Source organism: Amborella trichopoda, chromosome 10 (assembly GCF_054954075.1).
Source record: "Amborella trichopoda isolate Santa Cruz 75 chromosome 10, AtrichopodaSantaCruz75HAP2 v2.0, whole genome shotgun sequence".
Lineage (NCBI taxonomy): Eukaryota > Viridiplantae > Streptophyta > Magnoliopsida > Amborellales > Amborellaceae > Amborella > Amborella trichopoda.
In genome coordinates, this window is record NC_142345.1 from 9,146,970 (window position 1) to 9,165,002 (window position 18,033).

The 18,033-nt window shown below is 35.6% G+C and overlaps 1 protein-coding gene across 6 annotated transcripts; it reads right to left on the minus strand.

Moving 5' to 3' along the window:
• Nucleotides 1-6,056: 6,056 nt before the first annotated feature.
• On the minus strand, nt 6,057-17,470 carry LOC18446168 (Regulator of chromosome condensation (RCC1) family protein). Of its 6 annotated transcripts, none has more exons than XM_088850141.1 (9): nt 17,190-17,470; nt 16,533-16,740; nt 14,730-14,923; nt 14,540-14,587; nt 10,877-10,949; nt 10,435-10,606; nt 7,812-8,246; nt 7,098-7,289; nt 6,057-6,292 (listed from the first exon to the last, which is right to left on the minus strand). In XM_088850141.1, the coding sequence occupies exons 1-9, from the start codon at nt 17,190-17,192 to the stop codon at nt 6,217-6,219; spliced, it is 1,401 nt and encodes a 466-aa protein (XP_088706267.1). In that variant the 5' UTR covers nt 17,193-17,470; the 3' UTR covers nt 6,057-6,216. The 6 variants fall into 6 exon arrangements, 5 of the variants coding, with proteins under 5 accessions (XP_088706267.1, XP_020530421.2, XP_020530423.2 ...); XM_020674762.2 differs by lacking the exon at nt 17,190-17,470 and adding an exon at nt 16,900-17,070 and having other exon boundaries at nt 10,435-10,609; XM_020674764.2 differs by lacking the exon at nt 17,190-17,470 and adding an exon at nt 16,900-17,069.
• Between the last annotated feature and the right edge of the window lie 563 nt (nt 17,471-18,033).

Sequence of the window (18,033 nt, forward strand, 5' to 3'; positions counted from 1 at the left end):
AAAAACATAGCAACAATTAGGAATGGAACCTTGGATAGAAGAGCAAAAACATTCCTTTCTATGGGTAAACTGTCAATGCTTTGTGTGTCATGAATAGTAAGCTATTGTATACGAAACTTTAGAAAAAATTACCATTATGGTATAAGTTTGACGTTGTCATCGATACATACCAAAGTCGTATCAAAATTTGTCGAAGTGTTGATACGAGTTGACATGTGACGCCAAGGAAAATCTTGGGGTAACATTGCGTATACATATATGGGCTCCATATTGTACTGACACTAGTTCATATTGGTGTAAAAATGGGAGTCTGTTGCCGGCTTGGGAACTTGCCAACCTTAGTTAGCCTAAATTGTGCGTGAGTGTCACATACACGTGTCTATTTACATGGGTAAAAATCAAGAAGGTATCTTTAGGACCTTAAATTTTGGGAATGTAAGCTCTTCAACCTAACAAAGAAAAAAAAATCAAATAGCAAGGGGAAAAAGTCAAATCGCGCTATGTATGGGCTTGAGTAGGGCTGCCAATAGGCTGGGCCAGCCCTTGGCCCTAGCTCAGTCTCAGTCCCCATAGGATGGCCCGGACTTGGCCAAATAAAGTTAAAAAAATAAAAATAAAAATAAAAATAAAAAAGGAAAAACCAAGATTAAGTGGGCTGGGCTGAACTGGGCCAACCATGTTCCAGGTGTGGCTTGGCCTTACACTTGGGCTGTGGTTGCACTGGCCCTCGGGCCACATTTTTTGGCCCATGCCCTATTTTTTTAGGGTTGGGCTGACCAGGCTGGGCACCTGGCCCATTGCCACCCCTAGGCTTGAAAAAAATCATAATTTAAAGTTCAAAAATTGAAAGAGCCCATCTAATTTTCTGAAAATAATCGTCTCATAAATCTTAGGTGGATCCCAAAATTCATATCTGTAAAATCCGCCCAAGTAGTTATTTCTTTTGGAGGTAGCAAGTGTACGATAATGCTACAAACACATGAAAAAATATTCAAGAAAAAAAAGGTCACTCCTACTTGGGAATCGTTAAGTCAGATAACCCAGACAATACCCTAGCTTAGGATCGTTCAGAGTCAGGGGACCCTTGAGTCTATGTCGACTCAGGCGCGTGTGCACATATGGCTTTGTGAAATAAGTTGAACTTCTCCTTCAGTACTATTCCAATTGGAAAAGAGTATCCATGTTGTATCAGGCAATGGGTGCCATGTGTATGTCCGCCGACACTCAATGTATATAGTTCAAATTGGTGCTTAAGAAACAAGAATCGGGTCCGAACTTGGGCAAGATTGCTATAGAAACTAAATTGTAAAAACAAAAAAAATTTATGTAAAAATAAAAAAGATACCAAAATTTGACCAAGATTCTGTGTTGCCTAATTCATCTAAGTGAATCCCCTGGTCATGAATAACCAAGGTAATTCCGAAGCTAACTGTCTGAAATCAGGAACCCAGGGTCTAAGCCAATAGCGACTTGAGTCGACTCACCAATTTTTGGATCACTGATATTGGTGGATATTTGCCTATATAGATATGGAAAAAGTTTATATAATGTTGTAATTTTAAAATTTAAAATTACATATGCACCTCAAAAATCTATCGTAAATATTCTTTTAATGTTGAAAAACCATTTAATTGATCATCTCAACATCGAGATGTATGAATACAAAAACAAAAAACAAAACTTTTTCAGTACCAAAAATAGTACATTTTGCAACACATTATCTAAACCGTCTATTTTTAAGATTTTTATATGTTCATAGATCTATCTGATTTTAACTATTTTTGGGAGTTTAAAATTTTCTAATTAAATACGAAAATAGATTTTAAAATAATCCCAAGATTTTTTTACCACAAAATTACATGTTATGATAAAATTTGGAGGTGCACCTTAGTTAGATTGTTTACGGCTGCAACCTTATAGAAACCACACCCTATAGATTAAAAAAAAAAAAAAAGGGAAAAAGAAGAAGAAGAACGAAAAGAAGATAAAAATGATCTTAAAACTTTAAACCTTTCAAATTGAACTTAAGCGAATTTATTGTTGCAAGTATTGTCACATAGAGACCGATGCTTGTCGGTATCCATAATGTCAGCCAAAAACACTGATAATATTAAACATATCCATACAATTAATGGTTACAAATAAAATTTTACGTTTCTTAAATATAAACATAGTATCCTTATGGTGGACAAAACGGTGAAAAGCTTATATTACATGAATGCATATACCATTGTAACAAAGTGTCTCAACATATCAATACTTGTTAAAGTATTGACACATATCAACATAGGACACCAAGCCTCAAGAAGAAGGTCGAGGTAGTACTAGTTGCAACTCATTGTAAAAGAGCATTTTATTTTGGGCAAGCTTTTTGTGCTTGTCCTACAACATAAAATTTATATGTTTCTCTTTATCCAATCATCCATTTTGAATGGACGGTTGAGATGGTCTCAATTATAATATCATATCTCTACACTATTTTACTTTAAATTTTTTTACGAATTATTTTGACATCAAATTTTGGGCATTCACTCCTCCCTTAAAGTCGCACTTTTGAAAAATATGAAAAAAAAATATTATCAATAAAATACAATGATCAAAATACTCTTGAAATTTTCAAGGGATATTTTGGTCATTATATTTTATCAAAAAATTATTTTTAATTATTTTTAATTGCATTCCATTGATATGATGACACATACCAAATTTTATATTCATATAATTTATAGAAAAAAATAAAACTAAAATACTATGAGGCATTACATCTAGATCAAACGGTAAATGAAAACATATATTTTGATCTAAATTGGATGGGTGGGAAAGCATATATCTTACATGCAGTAGGAGAAATATAAAACCCTTCACTTTTCTTTTTTATCAAGAAATATCGAAGTAAACGCTCAAGCAAAGGTCAACAATTAGCCGTGACATATTTTCACATTTTTAGCCCCACTTAATAAGTTTCAATAGTCATTTATTTATTGAGTTTCAATAGTTACCTTAATGACTTCCTTTGACGTTGGGGGAGACCCTTTACTCTTGAACTTCTCGGATGTAGATGAAACAATTAGGGTGGCCTTAGAGGGAGCTACTGTAGATTGTTTTAGAAAGGCCGCCTTGGCTAAGTGGATCTTGAAGTGCCTTTTAAACAAGGACACTTTCTATAAGTAGAAATGAATCTATTTTTGAGATGGATTTTTTGACTTAATTTTTTAGGGCATATAATCTTTAACATGAAGATCATGAATATATGAATAAATAAATAAATTTTAAAAATTACAAATAATAATTCTACGTTTTATTTTTATAGAAATTCAAAAATTTTATTAATAAGAAATTACAGAATCAAAGATAAGAGTCTCAAATAAAGGTACACCTCTTTTAACAAGAAAATCCGCCCAACCATTAGCCTCACGATAAACATGCAGAAAGGTGAGATGAAAAGGTCTAGACTCCCAAATTTGTAGCAAAACTAATCTAAACTCCCACGGTAATTTTTGTTCCCCTTTACACCACTTGATGACATTCAAGGAATCACCTTCCACATTACAACAAGGAATCACCTTCCACAATACAGCAAGATCCTAAATTCCATGCCACAAAAACAACGATTTTTGTTCCCCTTTACACCACTTGATGACATTCAAGGAATCACCTTCAAGAATACAGCAAAATCCTAAATTCCTTGCCACAAAAAGTTTTCAGCCATTAAGGAGAACCAGAAGTTCTACATTGTTTGCAGTTTTTTTTCAAAGAGGGCCTGCATAAGAGAAGACCACAAGTCCATTCCAATCCCTCACCACTCCTCCATAACCAGCTAAACTCGGGTTCCCTAACGAACTGCCATCAAAATTCAGTTTAAAGACCCCCCCCTTAGACCTACATTTAATAAAGCCCAATTTGAAAATATTCATTAAGTTTCTCCTAACATCCACTTCCATAATATCTTTCTCAATTTTTATAATTGAGCACGAAAGCATCTACTAATAAAACATTTGGACCTTTAGTTTCAATTGTTTTTAGATAGACCGCCTATTTGCAGTCCATCTTTATGGATGCTTTATACTTCGGGGACCGCAGATGGAGAAATACGGTCCCCGCCGCGTGAAACAATTTTCCTTTAAACAATTATAGACCAATGTTGCCCCCTAGTAAGAGAGACCCTCTACACTTGAAAGAGTTGACAATAGATTATTTGATAATTACTTTAAAGCGAGTGTCGATTACTTAAAGGGTTTTGTTAGTCTACACTACTTGACGGTGTATACCCTTAAAGTTTTCAACATTTTTTGACACTTTGATACCCTTATCCTGTAGTGTAGTAATCTTTTGTCTAGGGATGTTTTAAGTAATTAATGAAAGATAAAATAAAAATTTCTAATAGAAACAAAAGCATTTATTAACAATAACATCACTCTCAAGATGCATTAATTATTTTTTAATTACTAACAAAATGTCACTATTTGTTTTCTAGAAATATTCATTCTACCCTTCTAAATGACCAAAAATGCCCCTACTTAAAAATTTTCATATTACAATTCAATGGCATTTACGTGTCAAAAAATGTTGATGACTTTAAGGATATACACTACCAAATGGTATAGCCTAACAAAACCATTACTTAAAGCTGCCGTTTGTATAGAGCCTAGGCTCTAAACAATCAAATTAGAGCCTACCTTCAAATAGTATTGAGAAATACGGTTTTAATATTGAAAATCTTTGTTATAGCCTTAAAATATATTTTTATATTTATTTAAAGCTTAAAAAATAGTGTAGATTGATAGATCTATGAAAACTTGGAAATCTTGAAAATTGAGGGTTCAAAAATTCGTTAAAAAATACACTATTTCCAAAACTTGAAATCCATTTTTTTCTGATATCCATGCATCGTGATACTAAGATGATCAATTTGAAAATATTTAAACATCAAAACAACATCTTCTAGTGAAATTTTTGAGGTGGGCTCAAATTTGATTGTTTAGCTCTATATAAACTTTTCCCTTACTTAAAAAACACATTCCTTTGATAATTAAGTCAGACTAAAGAAGAAATCACATTGCTAACCTCCAAATTATTTTCCAATGACTTCTTCGTATGCATCAACTTGATATGATCCCCCAAAAATTTTCTTTTGGAGTCCAAGGGGAAAATTTCTAGGATTTCTAGTTAAGACATTGAGGAATTGAAATTGATCCTGTCAAAATAAAAGCAATCCGAGAAATGCCCCTTCCAAAGAACTTCAGGGAGTTAAGGTCACGGCAGCCACCCAAGCAATGGTCGAGCAAAACTCTTAAAAACATAAAAATATAAAAGGCAGAATACAGAAAAAATTGCATAAATCCATGAAAAATGTGTTTGTTTGATGATTTAGGGCTTGTTCCCGTGCATTCTATCACCGAGAATTTATTACTTTAGTAAAATTACATGTTGGCAACATCCATTATAAAGCTATCTGAAACAAATTTATTGACAGTTTCACATATAAATTTATCTTTCATTCTTTTATAAAGTTGTTTTGCTTTACTCAAAATAGTTGGCTGAATAACACATGTTTTTATCTAGAGAAAGCTAGAAATGGCTGAAAATAGCAACAAAAAAATTAATAACTAAATAGTATTATATACAATATAAGTAACATACTAAACAGCTAGCAAAATAATATTACACAGGATACATTAATTTCATATTAGACTATTTCAATTAAAATTAATTATCTTCCAACACAAGCCTTAGAGTTTACATCATCAAAAGATATGAGGAATTCTGTAGGCTAAAGAGATTAGGGCCGATTCCTGATTCTGCAAGAAAATCAGCCGATCACCCACCCAATCTGATCCGAATCAGTGATTCCTAATCCGAATCAATTGAGACCCTGGTTGACCATCTATCAATTTTCCAAACCTAGTTGGCAAAACCCTAGTTGACCATTTACCAATTTTCCAACTCTAGTTGAGCCCTTTACCAAAGCCCAGATTTGAGCTCTCTCTCTCTCTCTCTCTCTCTCTCTCTCTCTCTCTCTCCAAATGATTTCTCCTCAATCCATTCGTGAAGCAAAGTTCATGTAATAGTTGATTTATAATAGTTGATTTATGTTTAAAGTTGTTATACATGACAAGATTAAAAGACTATTATCAGACCTGCAATGTGCAGATACAGTGTAGACCAATGTATAAATTATTCAACTTCGTGGACTCTTTCTTTGAGTTCCAGAGTTTCTTAGGCCTCTTTGTTAGCTGCTACTACTTTTTTTTCTTCGTCACAGTCACAGCTGCTAACAGTAAGCCACTGTTCCCTGCAAGTGAGCACTTCAATAATTAAAAATCTCATAAGTGTAATACAGTGGTACAATACGTTATCCAGTAAAGAGCTCTCTAGTGGCCCCCATAAAAGATACATGAGCCATTTCTAAGAAAGACAACCAATCGACAATCATCACAAGACTTACCAACTCTTCCATTATCCACACGAAAAGCATGTGGGATGAGATCTAAAAGTTGGTATATCAAGACAAAAAGTAATAGGAAAAAGCTTATATAGAGCCTAGGCTCTAAACAATCAAATTAAAGCCCACCACAAAAATTTCATTAGAAGAGGTGGTTTTGATGCACAAATATCCTCAAATTGATCATCTCGACATTAACAAGTATGGACATGAGAAAAAAAATGGATTTCAAGTTTTGGAAACACTGTATCTTGTAATGCATTTTGGACCGTCAATTTTCAAGTTTTCATATATCTGGTTGATCTGTACTATTTTGTAAGCTTTAAATTTTATAATTAGAGATGAAAACATATTTAAGACTATCACAAAGATTTTCAACATTGAAACCACATTTCTCGACATTATTTGAAGGTGAGCTTTACTTTGATTGTTTAGAGCCTCGGCTCTATACAAACTGCACCCAAAATAATAATAATTATCATTTCTTGAGTCTTTAGAATACCATAAGCTAACATAGCTACACTAAACGACCAAGTTGTTCAAAAGGTAGGAATCAAGACAGAAGCAAACATAAATGGATAAATATGTTACTAGATTTATAATATATGTTGATAGATTTAACATTACAAATAGTGCAGAATGAATGAAACACTACCTCAATCTCTTGCAAAGTCGGGCTAAAGCATCCGAATCATTTCGAGAAGCAACATCCTCAATCTCAGTTGCATTTGACAAATTGACACTATCTGCAAGCCTGAATTCGCACAATTCTTTAAGTGTATAAGCATCAGTAAGCACCGCTGAGTGGCCCCCACCAGCTGCCAGCTTCCTTGCAACTCCAACACACCTGCCCCAAGGCAAACCATGTTAACGATCATATTAAGACTTGAAGATTACACTTAGCTATCGATCACAAAAAGCCATATAATTTTTATAAAAAAAATTATACCATGGAATTATATAAATGCTTCTAGAGTATTTTTTGAGAAACAAGATTTACTCGAAAGATCAATGCTCCAAGAACATACCAAATTTTTGTTGCCATGAAGATTTTTCCAAACTCTAAATGCCAAGGCCAAACTTGGACAGGCAGATATGTCTTATCCAACCTCCATATTTTAAAAGAAAATACTACTAATTTAGGGAAGACAAAAAAATCAATTTCAGAAAGTTGGTGGATATTTGTGGAAATTTAAAACAAACTTTAGCCTGTTTCCGCAAGATATAAATATCAGCATATGGATGACAGAATTCAAAGCTTCAGACTCCTAGAAATGACATGAAATTAGAACTAACAAATTTTTTGATCAATAAAAGACAGAAAATTATAGATCCATCAACAAGGAACAAAATCATAAGCCTAGCTTACCAATCAACAGGTGATGGGTACCAAGCATATGTACACTTCTTGTTAGCCGCCTGTCCATAGCTATTATAACCCCATCCATGGATCCTTCCATCCTTAGTGGACACAAGTGTATGGGAGTGCCCACAAGTAACAAGTTCCACACTATTTGGTATAACCAAGACAGGGATATTACGTAAAAATATCTCTGCCTCGGCAGAAGAGTTGCAAGAAAAGAACCCATTTTGTGGGCCCAATCCTAATTGCCCTGCTTGACCACCACCCCAAGCATACAAAGCCCCCTTGACAGTTATAGCACATGTGTGGACCCCACCACAAGAAACATCCTTTACAACCATCCCTTCAAGAGCAACCACTCTTCGAGGCAAAAGCTCCTTGTCTCCATATTGGAGAGAGCAGTGCCCAAGTTGACCCATGCTTCCTAATCCCCAAGTATATCTACAAAATATGAAGCCAGCCAAGATAATCAAGATAGAGACACCAGAAACACTTAATAAGATCACAGAATATATGAAAGGTAAATAGGGAAGAGAACATAACTTCAAAGCCAATGTCCTAGGAAAGAAAAACCACTTGCTAGTCATGACCAATGAGTGAAAACTCGCTAAGTCGGGCTTGAACTTGCCCCAGTTGCTTGGCCCTAGCCCATTGAGAGAACCTCAGAAACTGATCTCAGGTCAGGTCACACCAGTTCCCAGGTTCCTGCATTAATTTTTCATAGACTACACAGAGCAAAGCCCAACTGGCAGAATCAGGCTTGGGCACTGTGCAATTCAAAGCCCGAGTCAGAGTTTTCAATCATTGGTCTGATTAATAGCTCACCACCAGTTTTTGTCATTAGTACCCAAGTGGGTATAACCAATTTGGCGACTCAGTTTTGACTCAAAATTAGATTAGACAATCTTATAACATTGAGAACAAAAGTAAAAATCTTAATATTTTCTTCATTTCCAAATACTAAGAATGGTAATATATGAAAAACCAAAGTTACAACTGATAATAATAGAACCACTACATATAAAAAAATTGAAAATTTGGGCTTTACCCGACATCCTACCGGCATGAAGCTCATAAATATCAAACTTAAAAGATTTCTACTCGGAACTTCAGAATTTGCAATTACAAGCCAAAAACAACAACGATGGTTCTCTTTCATCTATGAAGATGGTACAAATGATTATTAACATCTAATTGTCCTATCAATGATAAAGGCGTAATAATGATAACAAAATTTTCCAGCAGTTGGATTTTACATAGGGTTTCAAGGGAGAAACATTAATGTGGTTAAGGAGCAAAAAATAAAAACACAATAGTACAATACAATTCGAACTACTAAATCTAGTTGTACTATCAATAACTATCATACACAATAATTGGCAGACCAACAAAACAATTAAAACAAAGTTATCGACAAATCCAAGATGCTCACTCCATCTAATCAAAATCTATCTCCAATCCTTCTTTTTTTTCAAAAAATTTTTGAAAATCTATCTTCAATCACTTAAAACAAACTTCCTTCAGCAATGTGCTTGCAATTAGAGAATGAATAACAACTTCCAACAAACCCTCATAAAAGTATTGATCAAAGTGAAAATTTATCAGAAAGCACATCCCCTGTTACCAATGTATATACCTCAGTGTGCCTGAAGGCACCAACGCCTTCCATCTAGACAATTCTCAGACAACAAATTACGTACAAGTAACCACCTCAAGGTGCCTCGACCAAGACCAGCCTGAGCCAGCCAAGTATGCATGAAAGCTTCCATATAAAGACAGCAAGAATGCACACATAGATATACAGATCCCTAATGTCACAGCAACTAATGCTGAACAGAATATTCCTGGTGTTTAACTCTTATTCTTTTTGCTATTATACGATTGCATTCGTGTTTAACTCTTATTCTTTTTGCTATTATACGATTGCATTCGTGTTTAACTGTTATTCTTTTTGCTATTATACGATTGCATTCGTGATATCCAATATCCAATTTTCAAGAAGCCACATCATCACTAAGTAAAATATAATATCCCATGATCCTATTGGAAGTTTAGTCATCTAGAAGTATTATGACAGGCTTCAAAGTCTTTTCCCAGGTCCAATCAAGCCAAGGGGACAGAAGTAGCAAAGAGAATGTCTATCTTCCTCACAAATCCTAAGTTTGAAATTGTTTAGTAGTCAAAAGAGTAAAAAGTGACCTTCATGGTTTTTTTGATCGTCAAGAGGGATATAAAGGTGAAGATCTGAAAGATCTCATTCAAGGCCACACAAGTAGCTGGCCAATACGGTGAGTACTAAATATCAAATGTCACAGCTTCTCAGTTAACCAAGAAAAAGAAGCTTTCAATGAACAATAGAAGGAATAGATATCACCAGAGCACCAAAAAAGTGGAAAGAAGAAACTACAAATAGGAACCTAAGAAGAAGAGAAACATGGTGCTAAAGGGCTCTCATTTCCTTCTGAGCCTATGCCTTCCTTCTATATGGAGCTATTCTCTGAAAATCTTTTCAGCCATTTGAAACACTAAACACTTCTTACTTGCAAATTCACAAATATTATCCACTGGTCATCACCATTTTGGTCTACTTTTTGTTTAATTTTTTATGCTATCCTTTTGGTTTACTTACACCTCGCCATTATCAGATATAGCTGCAGTATGATATTCCCCACATGATACATGGGTAATCTTCACAAGTTCAGGGGCTTCATCAAGGAACTTGCAGAAACCTCTTATAACTTGAGCCCCTTGTAGTCCTTCACAAGTAATACCTCTGCCAAGCTGACCACACTCATTGTAGCCTGCTTTACAAGAAATGGAACACCAATAAGAAAGGACCAATAAAGTATTTATTATTTATTAAGTTTTTTATTTGAATAGCTTATGTAAAAGATAGAACAACGAACAACTTAGATATCCAGTACCATAGTCACAAACAAGAAAAAGGAAAAATGAGAAAATACGCCATGCCAAGGAATATAATCAGAGAACTGAAAGATAGTAATGAAAATTTCATTCACGATAAACGTTTGATAATAGCCACATAATCAATGAACATAAACAGGCATTACCCCATGCCTGTAGCAAACCGTCTTCTGAGAGAACAACAACATGAACTGCTCCACAAGAAACTTGGCGTATAACCTGAAAACCAATATGCACCACCACTTCACCATTATCATTAGGCTCACTTGGTAACATATGAGGAGAAAGCATTCTATAATACATAAGTTAGTGGAAAATCTTTGGTCATGAGTGTCATCACAATCCACTCAATGAATGAATGGTGATAATGGAAAGAGAGTCAATGCCTACCCCTATGCTTGTGAAATATTCTAGTGGGTCGCACTCTCTATCCTCAAAGTCAAACCATCCCTCTATTGAGAATGGCCTGGGGCCTTGGCAGTTGTATTGCCGAGCCCTATGAAAAGGTTTCTCACTCCATTCTCACCAAAGGGTAGGGGTCCCCACTGACTTACCACTTTAGGAAAAGAGCATGCGCATAATTGGTTAGCGCTTGACGATTTGCAACGCTACATCCTAGGTTTAATTCCTACCAAGGGTAGGGGTCCTCTCTCCACTGACTCACCCAAAAAAAACCATCCCTCTATTGGTTGGATAGAGACAACATTTGTGATATTAAAGTTTCTATGGTTTATGGTCATAAAGTTTCCATGGTCACAAGGAACATATTATGATTTACCACAAATGAGAGGATGGAAAGATAGTTCCACGGATCTTCATGATACTGGATACCATAATAGCAAAGTATCAGCAACTGCAAAACCAAGCGACCATGGTATATTTATTCACAGTCAACCGGGGTCATGACCATCCAATCAAATGGATAGCGCTGTAGAGCCAATGGGACCTACCAAAACAAAGTGTGAACCCAATTATTGGACAGTTTCTCTTCATCACCATTGATCATCTCATTAGATGGTGATGAGTCCAATGAACTGTGAATATGCAATAATCCATTAGATCATGAGTACATTACGATGGACCATGGGGAACATGGCCCACAAACTGGTTCTATTCCATGTGTGGCACAATATACATTCATTAAACATTTTCGTAGCAATTTAAATGTACGTAATTAAAGAACCACACCAACCAAATTCTGGAAATATTGACATTCTTATTCTAGAAAACATAACAGTAATTTTGATCTTTGCATCAACCATGAAACTAATATGCACATAGGGCACAATATTCAAAAGTTCAGCCACCCAGCCACCTAGGCGGCCACTTAGGTGGCCAGAAAGCCAAAACAACAAGTTGCCCCTTAGGCGGGATTCCTAGGCATCATGTCTAGTCAGTGCCTTGTGCAGGCAGGCCAAGGGCGGAGAAGGGCCCTCAACCAGGGGTACTTTGGGCATTGCCCACCTAACAAGGGCGAAAAAAGGTTTTGGGGAGCATTCTAATCTTCAAAACCCTTTCGTATATTTAAAGAGAGAAAAACTCTCCAAAAAACTTAGATTTTGAGATTTTTCTCTAAATTGAAAAAAATTCATCATTTTCAATTTCTTGCAAAATCAAAAAATATACTTCTTAATTCTTTTTGGATTTTGGAGTAGTCGCATAAAGACTTTTGGCAACAGAAGATCACCGGTTATGTCCGATATCGGCTTCATTTGAAAAGGCTAGTGCATTACAATATTTAAATTAGGGTTTGGTATTTTTTTGTATAATGTGTTATAATTTGATATTCCTTTTCTTTCGTTTTTCTTTTATTGTTAAAAACTTGAAATATTTTGAGAATATTACCCTGTTTGGCCCATATCAAATTCGTTTTAAAAAGCTTAGTGCTTTACAATATTTGAATTAGGGTTAGATAATTCTTCTGATATCTAGGGCCGATAATCTAGGAGAATGGAAAGATTGAGGAAGAAATTACACATAGAATTAGAGCTAGATGAGCAAAAAAGAGATGTGCATCCAAAGTTTTATATGACCACTATATAACATTGAGACTAAAGGGGAAGTTCCATAGGATAGCTGTAAGACCATGCATGATTTATGGGATAGAATGTTGGGTAGTCAAGAAACAACATATCCATAGGATGAGCATAGTTGAGATGAGGATGTTGAGATGGATGAGTGTCAAGACAAGAAAGGATAGAATTCAAAATGAATACACACGAGGGAACTTAGATGTAGCTTGAATAGACAATAAGATGAGGGAAAATAGACTTAGTTGGCCTGGTCATGTGTAGTGTAAATGTAATACAACACCGGTAAGGAGGTGCAATTGGGTCAAGTGGAAGGCTCTAAAAGGACAAAAGAAAAGCCGAAAAGGATATGGATAGAAGTAGTGAAATGAGAATGGTGACTTTTGGTCTTACTGAGGGTATGGCCCTTGAAAGAGAAAAATGGGGAAACAAGATTCATGTAGCCGACCACAGATGATTAGGATAAGGCTTGGATGATGATGATGAGGGTTTGATATTATTATCTTTTTGTATAATGTGTTATGATTCGATATTCTTTTCTTTTCTTTTTTCTTTTTTGATAATTTTACATTTTTGTAGTCGGAATATTTTGTGAATATTTATCGGTTTGGGCTGATAGTTTGTGAATAGTTTGAAACTTAAAATTAAATTGATATTTTTTGAGTACTTAGATTGCAAAACCAAATCTTAGGGATATTATGTTGTGTGATATTACGTGATTAATATTTTATGATTGATATCATATCATGTGATTTTTGTTAGATTGGAAAACCAAATATTATGTGTGTCGATAATTATTCTTTTTTTTTTTATTTACAGGGGTTTTGGGGACCAAAAACTGCCCTAAGAACTCCTTGGGAGCCTAGCTTGTCCTTTCTTGGGCACCCACCTAGGCAGGCGCCTAGCGGCCAGGCCCAAACCGCCCAGGCGGGCACATCCAACTTTTGAACATTGGGCTGCATAAATCAGTTGATGCTCACGATTGTGTCAATAATGCAATTAGTAGCATAGATAGTGCTCTGCTAATTTGTTGGCTCTCCATTGAAGAAATAGTTTTCCTTTTTGAAAGGTTTACTAGCTTATGGATTGTTGCCAGAGTCTCTCCTAAGGTAGCTGTGATACCATCATTACCATATGGGGTTGGCCATAGGCATACATTTTCACAACTTTTTATCAACTTTATCAAAAGAATTATTATTAGCAATTGAATAGACAGTTTAGGCAGACATTAAGATTAAACGTTTACTTTCAATATGACGAAATAGTGTGATTAAAGATTTCATCACATATAGGCTATAGATTTAAATTCCAAATATTTTAAAAATTAATTCAAGTTATTTCAAAGGATTAAACAAGCAAAGAAAGGGTTCGAAAAGTGAACAGCATCTCAATCCCAAAATAAAGCACCATACCTCTATTTTCTAGGAAGCCTTGCTTTCTATGGAGAATTTTTCTTAACAAAATAAAAATAACACAAACAAAAATTATTTGACTAATGTCCCTAACAGTTTGCCTAGAAGAAAAGGTAAAAGATTAAAAAATATTGGTCAATTCACAAAAAAAAAAAGATAAAATTCGCTGTCCCATTATATGGTACAAATGCAGATGATAACAACCAAATTCATCATAGAGAGGCAAAAACACAAGCCATTCTCAGGTTCATGGAAACTATACCATTTTTGTTTGTCCTTTTTTAAAATTATTGCAATCATTTTCTTGTTTTTTACCTTTTTTTTGGTTGTAACATCTGATGAAAAGCTAAGATGCACATAAATTTACCGTGTTTGGAGAGAAAGCACCCCAATATAAGCGTGGAGAATTTGACCCCTGCAATAATCAGAAACAATAAAAACCTTCTTAAATTGAATTATTTTTATGAATCTGCATCCATGAAATTCAGATTTACAAGAAGAAGGTAAAAGATATCTGATCTAATCATCATAAAGAAAAAGAAGAAGAAAAAGAAAACCTGATTTTGGCCCCAAACCCAAAGCCTACAAGATGATAGGGTCCCATCATTTTCACGAGGTTCAGCAATGGCCGCTGTGCAGTGAGCTCCACATGATATTGACTTCACAAATTCATACTGTAATTGTTTCACTTTCTTCGGATGTTTCCTGCTTTCTTCAGTTCCATCTCCCAATTGACCAAAATCATTGGAACCTTTAATAAATGATGCACTCAAACAAGAGATCAATCAGATTTTGCAATCATTTGAGTTCCAACAAAATTTAGTTGAGATCTTACAATCATTTGAGTTCCAACAAAATTTACTTGAGAGAGAGAGCAAGAGTAATCCTAACCACACTCAACCGTAATTCACCATTTTAACAGGCAAGTACCCCACAAACAAGAGAGAGAGAGAGAGAGAGAGAGAGAGGGGGAGGGAGGGAGGGAGAGAGAGAGAGAGAGAGAGAGAGAGAAACAAGTAACCGCAGATACAAGAAGAGTAATCCTAACCACATTCAATTGTAGTTCACCATTTTACCAGACAAGTACCCCAAAAGAGAGAGAGAGAGAGAGAGAGAAAGAGAGACTCAATGCAACTGTATGTCAACATTTTTCACACAGAGCACTCCAATTCTAACCACACCACATTTTCCATTTTCTCAGACTACAAACCAGCTTTCCAAGACTTGGCCAAGTCCACTAACGACTATGGCCAAGTAACTCGGCCTCGGCAGAGTGCCACGGCAAGTTTATATGTGCAAAATGGAAATTTAATTATTTTTATAAAATTAATATTACTAATCACTAATTAATGTTCACATAAATGTATTATTATATTATTATATCAATGATTAATGAATTGTTCTTATTGTAATCACCGTTTTCCTTTTCGCCCTTTTTTGAAGTTTCAGAATTTTTTCAAGTTAGAAATCAAAGTCTTCCACGCTCCATCTTCTTTGCCATTTTTTTCGATCTTTAATAGACTTCAAGTGCCTTCTATCATTTATAGACTTTAAATATTATACACTAACACCCAATAAACCATAAATCAAGTCCTGAGCCGGGAGTCGAGTTTTTGAACTTCGCTACAAACTCTTCTGTGAAATGAGAGAGACAGAGAAAGAGGGGAGCGGGGGGTGGCAGCCATTCTCAATTCTCAGACTCCAACCCAACAAACCACAAGCTTATAAGACAAAAAAAAAACAGAGAAAGATGAGGGAGGTACACAATTTCATTCCAATTTTACCATTTCATCTAAGCAACAACCCATAAACCACAACCTTGAAAGAGAGAGACGTTGAGAGATACACTAACCCCAATTCCAACCCAATTCCCCCATTTTCTCAAGGTTGCCACAGGCCAGAACAATGATGATGATATGATGATGATGATGATGAGGATGAGGATGAGCATGAGGATGATGATGACAACAATAACAACAGTAAAATTAATAATAGACACTAGAGAGAAACAGGTAACCACAGATGATGATGAGGATGAGGATGATGATGATGAAGATGAATGATGATGGCAACAATAACAACAGTAAATTAATAATAGACACTAGAGAGACACAGGTAACCACAGATACAAGAACAGAGAGGGAAAGGCACCCAATTGGAAATACCCATTTCCTAATGAGAAAGAGAGAGAGGCACCCGAATTCGACATACCAATTTCCTAATAAGAAAGAGAAAGAGCGGCACACCAATTCGAAATAACAATTTCCTAGTGTGTGTGTGTGTGTGTGTGTGTGTGAGAGAGAGAGAGAGAGGGGTAACCTGTAAACGAGAAATAATAAACAAATAGGAGAAAGGCTTACCCCAAGTGAAGAGGCTTCCATCTGCTGAAACAGCGGCGGTGTGTTCTCGCCCACAAGCAATGTCGATGAATCGAGATTTGAGCTTGAAATGTGTCCACGGCAACCTCTTTGGTACTCTGAGATGGCATTCTTTGCCATTCCTTCCTGTTTGCCCACTCTCGTTGTAGCCCCAAACGTAGATTGCACTCTTTGTTGCGATGCTCAGAGACTGGAAACCAGAGTAGCCATTCTCATCACCCAAATCCATGGCCTCAACAATCTCTCTCTCTCTCTCTCTCTCTCTCTCTCTCTCTCCAAATCAGAAAACAAACAGCAGTGAACTTTATTTGCAATTTTCTGATCCAAAAATGATGGGCAAATAGCTTACTTGCAATCTTCTGATCCAAAAATGATGGGCAAATAGCTGACACGGGGGAAAAAAACAGAGAAAATTGAAAGCGTCATAAATCGTCGGGATGAGGAAGAGAAAAAAAAACACCCACATATATTATCCCTGCAAGTTAGCCCCTAGGTCACATATTTTTCCCCAACACTACTTTTCATGGTAAACACCCCCTTTAAAAAAAATAAAAATAAAAATAATAATAATAATAATAATACCTAAACTACCCTTTTTCTCTCTTAACCTTAAGGCATTTTACCCATCCGATTTTTTACCATGCACTCCTCTGTCACTGTGAGCTAACTTCCTCGAGCTCCCTCCCTTTCTATATCGACACCCTCCTTACCACACAGGCCTCTCTCTCTGCGTTGATTTTCCCTGAGCTCCCTCCCTTTTTGTCCCCACGAACTCCCACCCTCGCTCTCTGCCCAAACCAAGGAAGCCCGAGCTCAATTTTGAGCCGAGGTCTCTCCCTCTCTCTACGAAAGATGGCAACGCTCGAGCTCGAACCGAGGAAGCCCGAGCTCGATTTTGAGCTTATCTTTCTACCCAAATCAGGCCCATCATAGGTATGTAAGGTCTATATATTTTTTTGTAAAAAAAATATACCAGATTTAAAAAAAGAAATCACTATAAAATGTAATATGGTGATTGTTCGTAGAATTTTATTAGGGCGTACTGTGATTGACAATGAAGGTATTAAGTGTATTTGGTGGTTGTAAATTGTTATTTTAGGGCTTAAATGTATTTGGTGGTTGTAAATTGTCATTTTAGGGCTTAAATGTATTTGGTGGTTGTAAATTTAGAGTTTGTTTTGCTGTATTGTTTTATTTGCATCGATTGTTTCTTATTTGATGAGCCATTGAATCATTGTTTCTTATTTATTTGATGACCCATTGTTTTTCTCTTCCTTGATGAGCCATTGTATTTCTCTCGGGGCAAAATAATCCCCAAGTTTTTTGTTGGCATTGTGGCAACTCTTATTCGAACTTATCTGCATTATTGGACATAAAATTTGTGAATCTTACCCTATTTCGTGCATCTCTTTTTAGTATGAATTTTTGCGATTATTTCCTTCCCATGCTTCTATGGATTGATCACTTCAAGCATTCACTGATT

Bases quoted from the DNA above. Each gene is read 5' to 3' on its own strand.
- LOC18446168 (XM_020674762.2), bottom strand. From the start codon at position 17,016: ATGTGGGTGTTTTTTTTTCTCTTCCTCATCCCGACGATTTATGACGCT. The intron at 14,924-16,532 runs GTAAGCCTTTCT...CATTTATTAAAG, and splicing joins TGGAAGCCTCTTCACTTGGG to GTTCCAATGATTTTGGTCAA. The intron at 8,247-10,434 runs GTAAGTAAACCA...CATATTTTGTAG, and splicing joins ATATCTGATAATGGCGAGGT to ATATACTTGGGGATTAGGAA.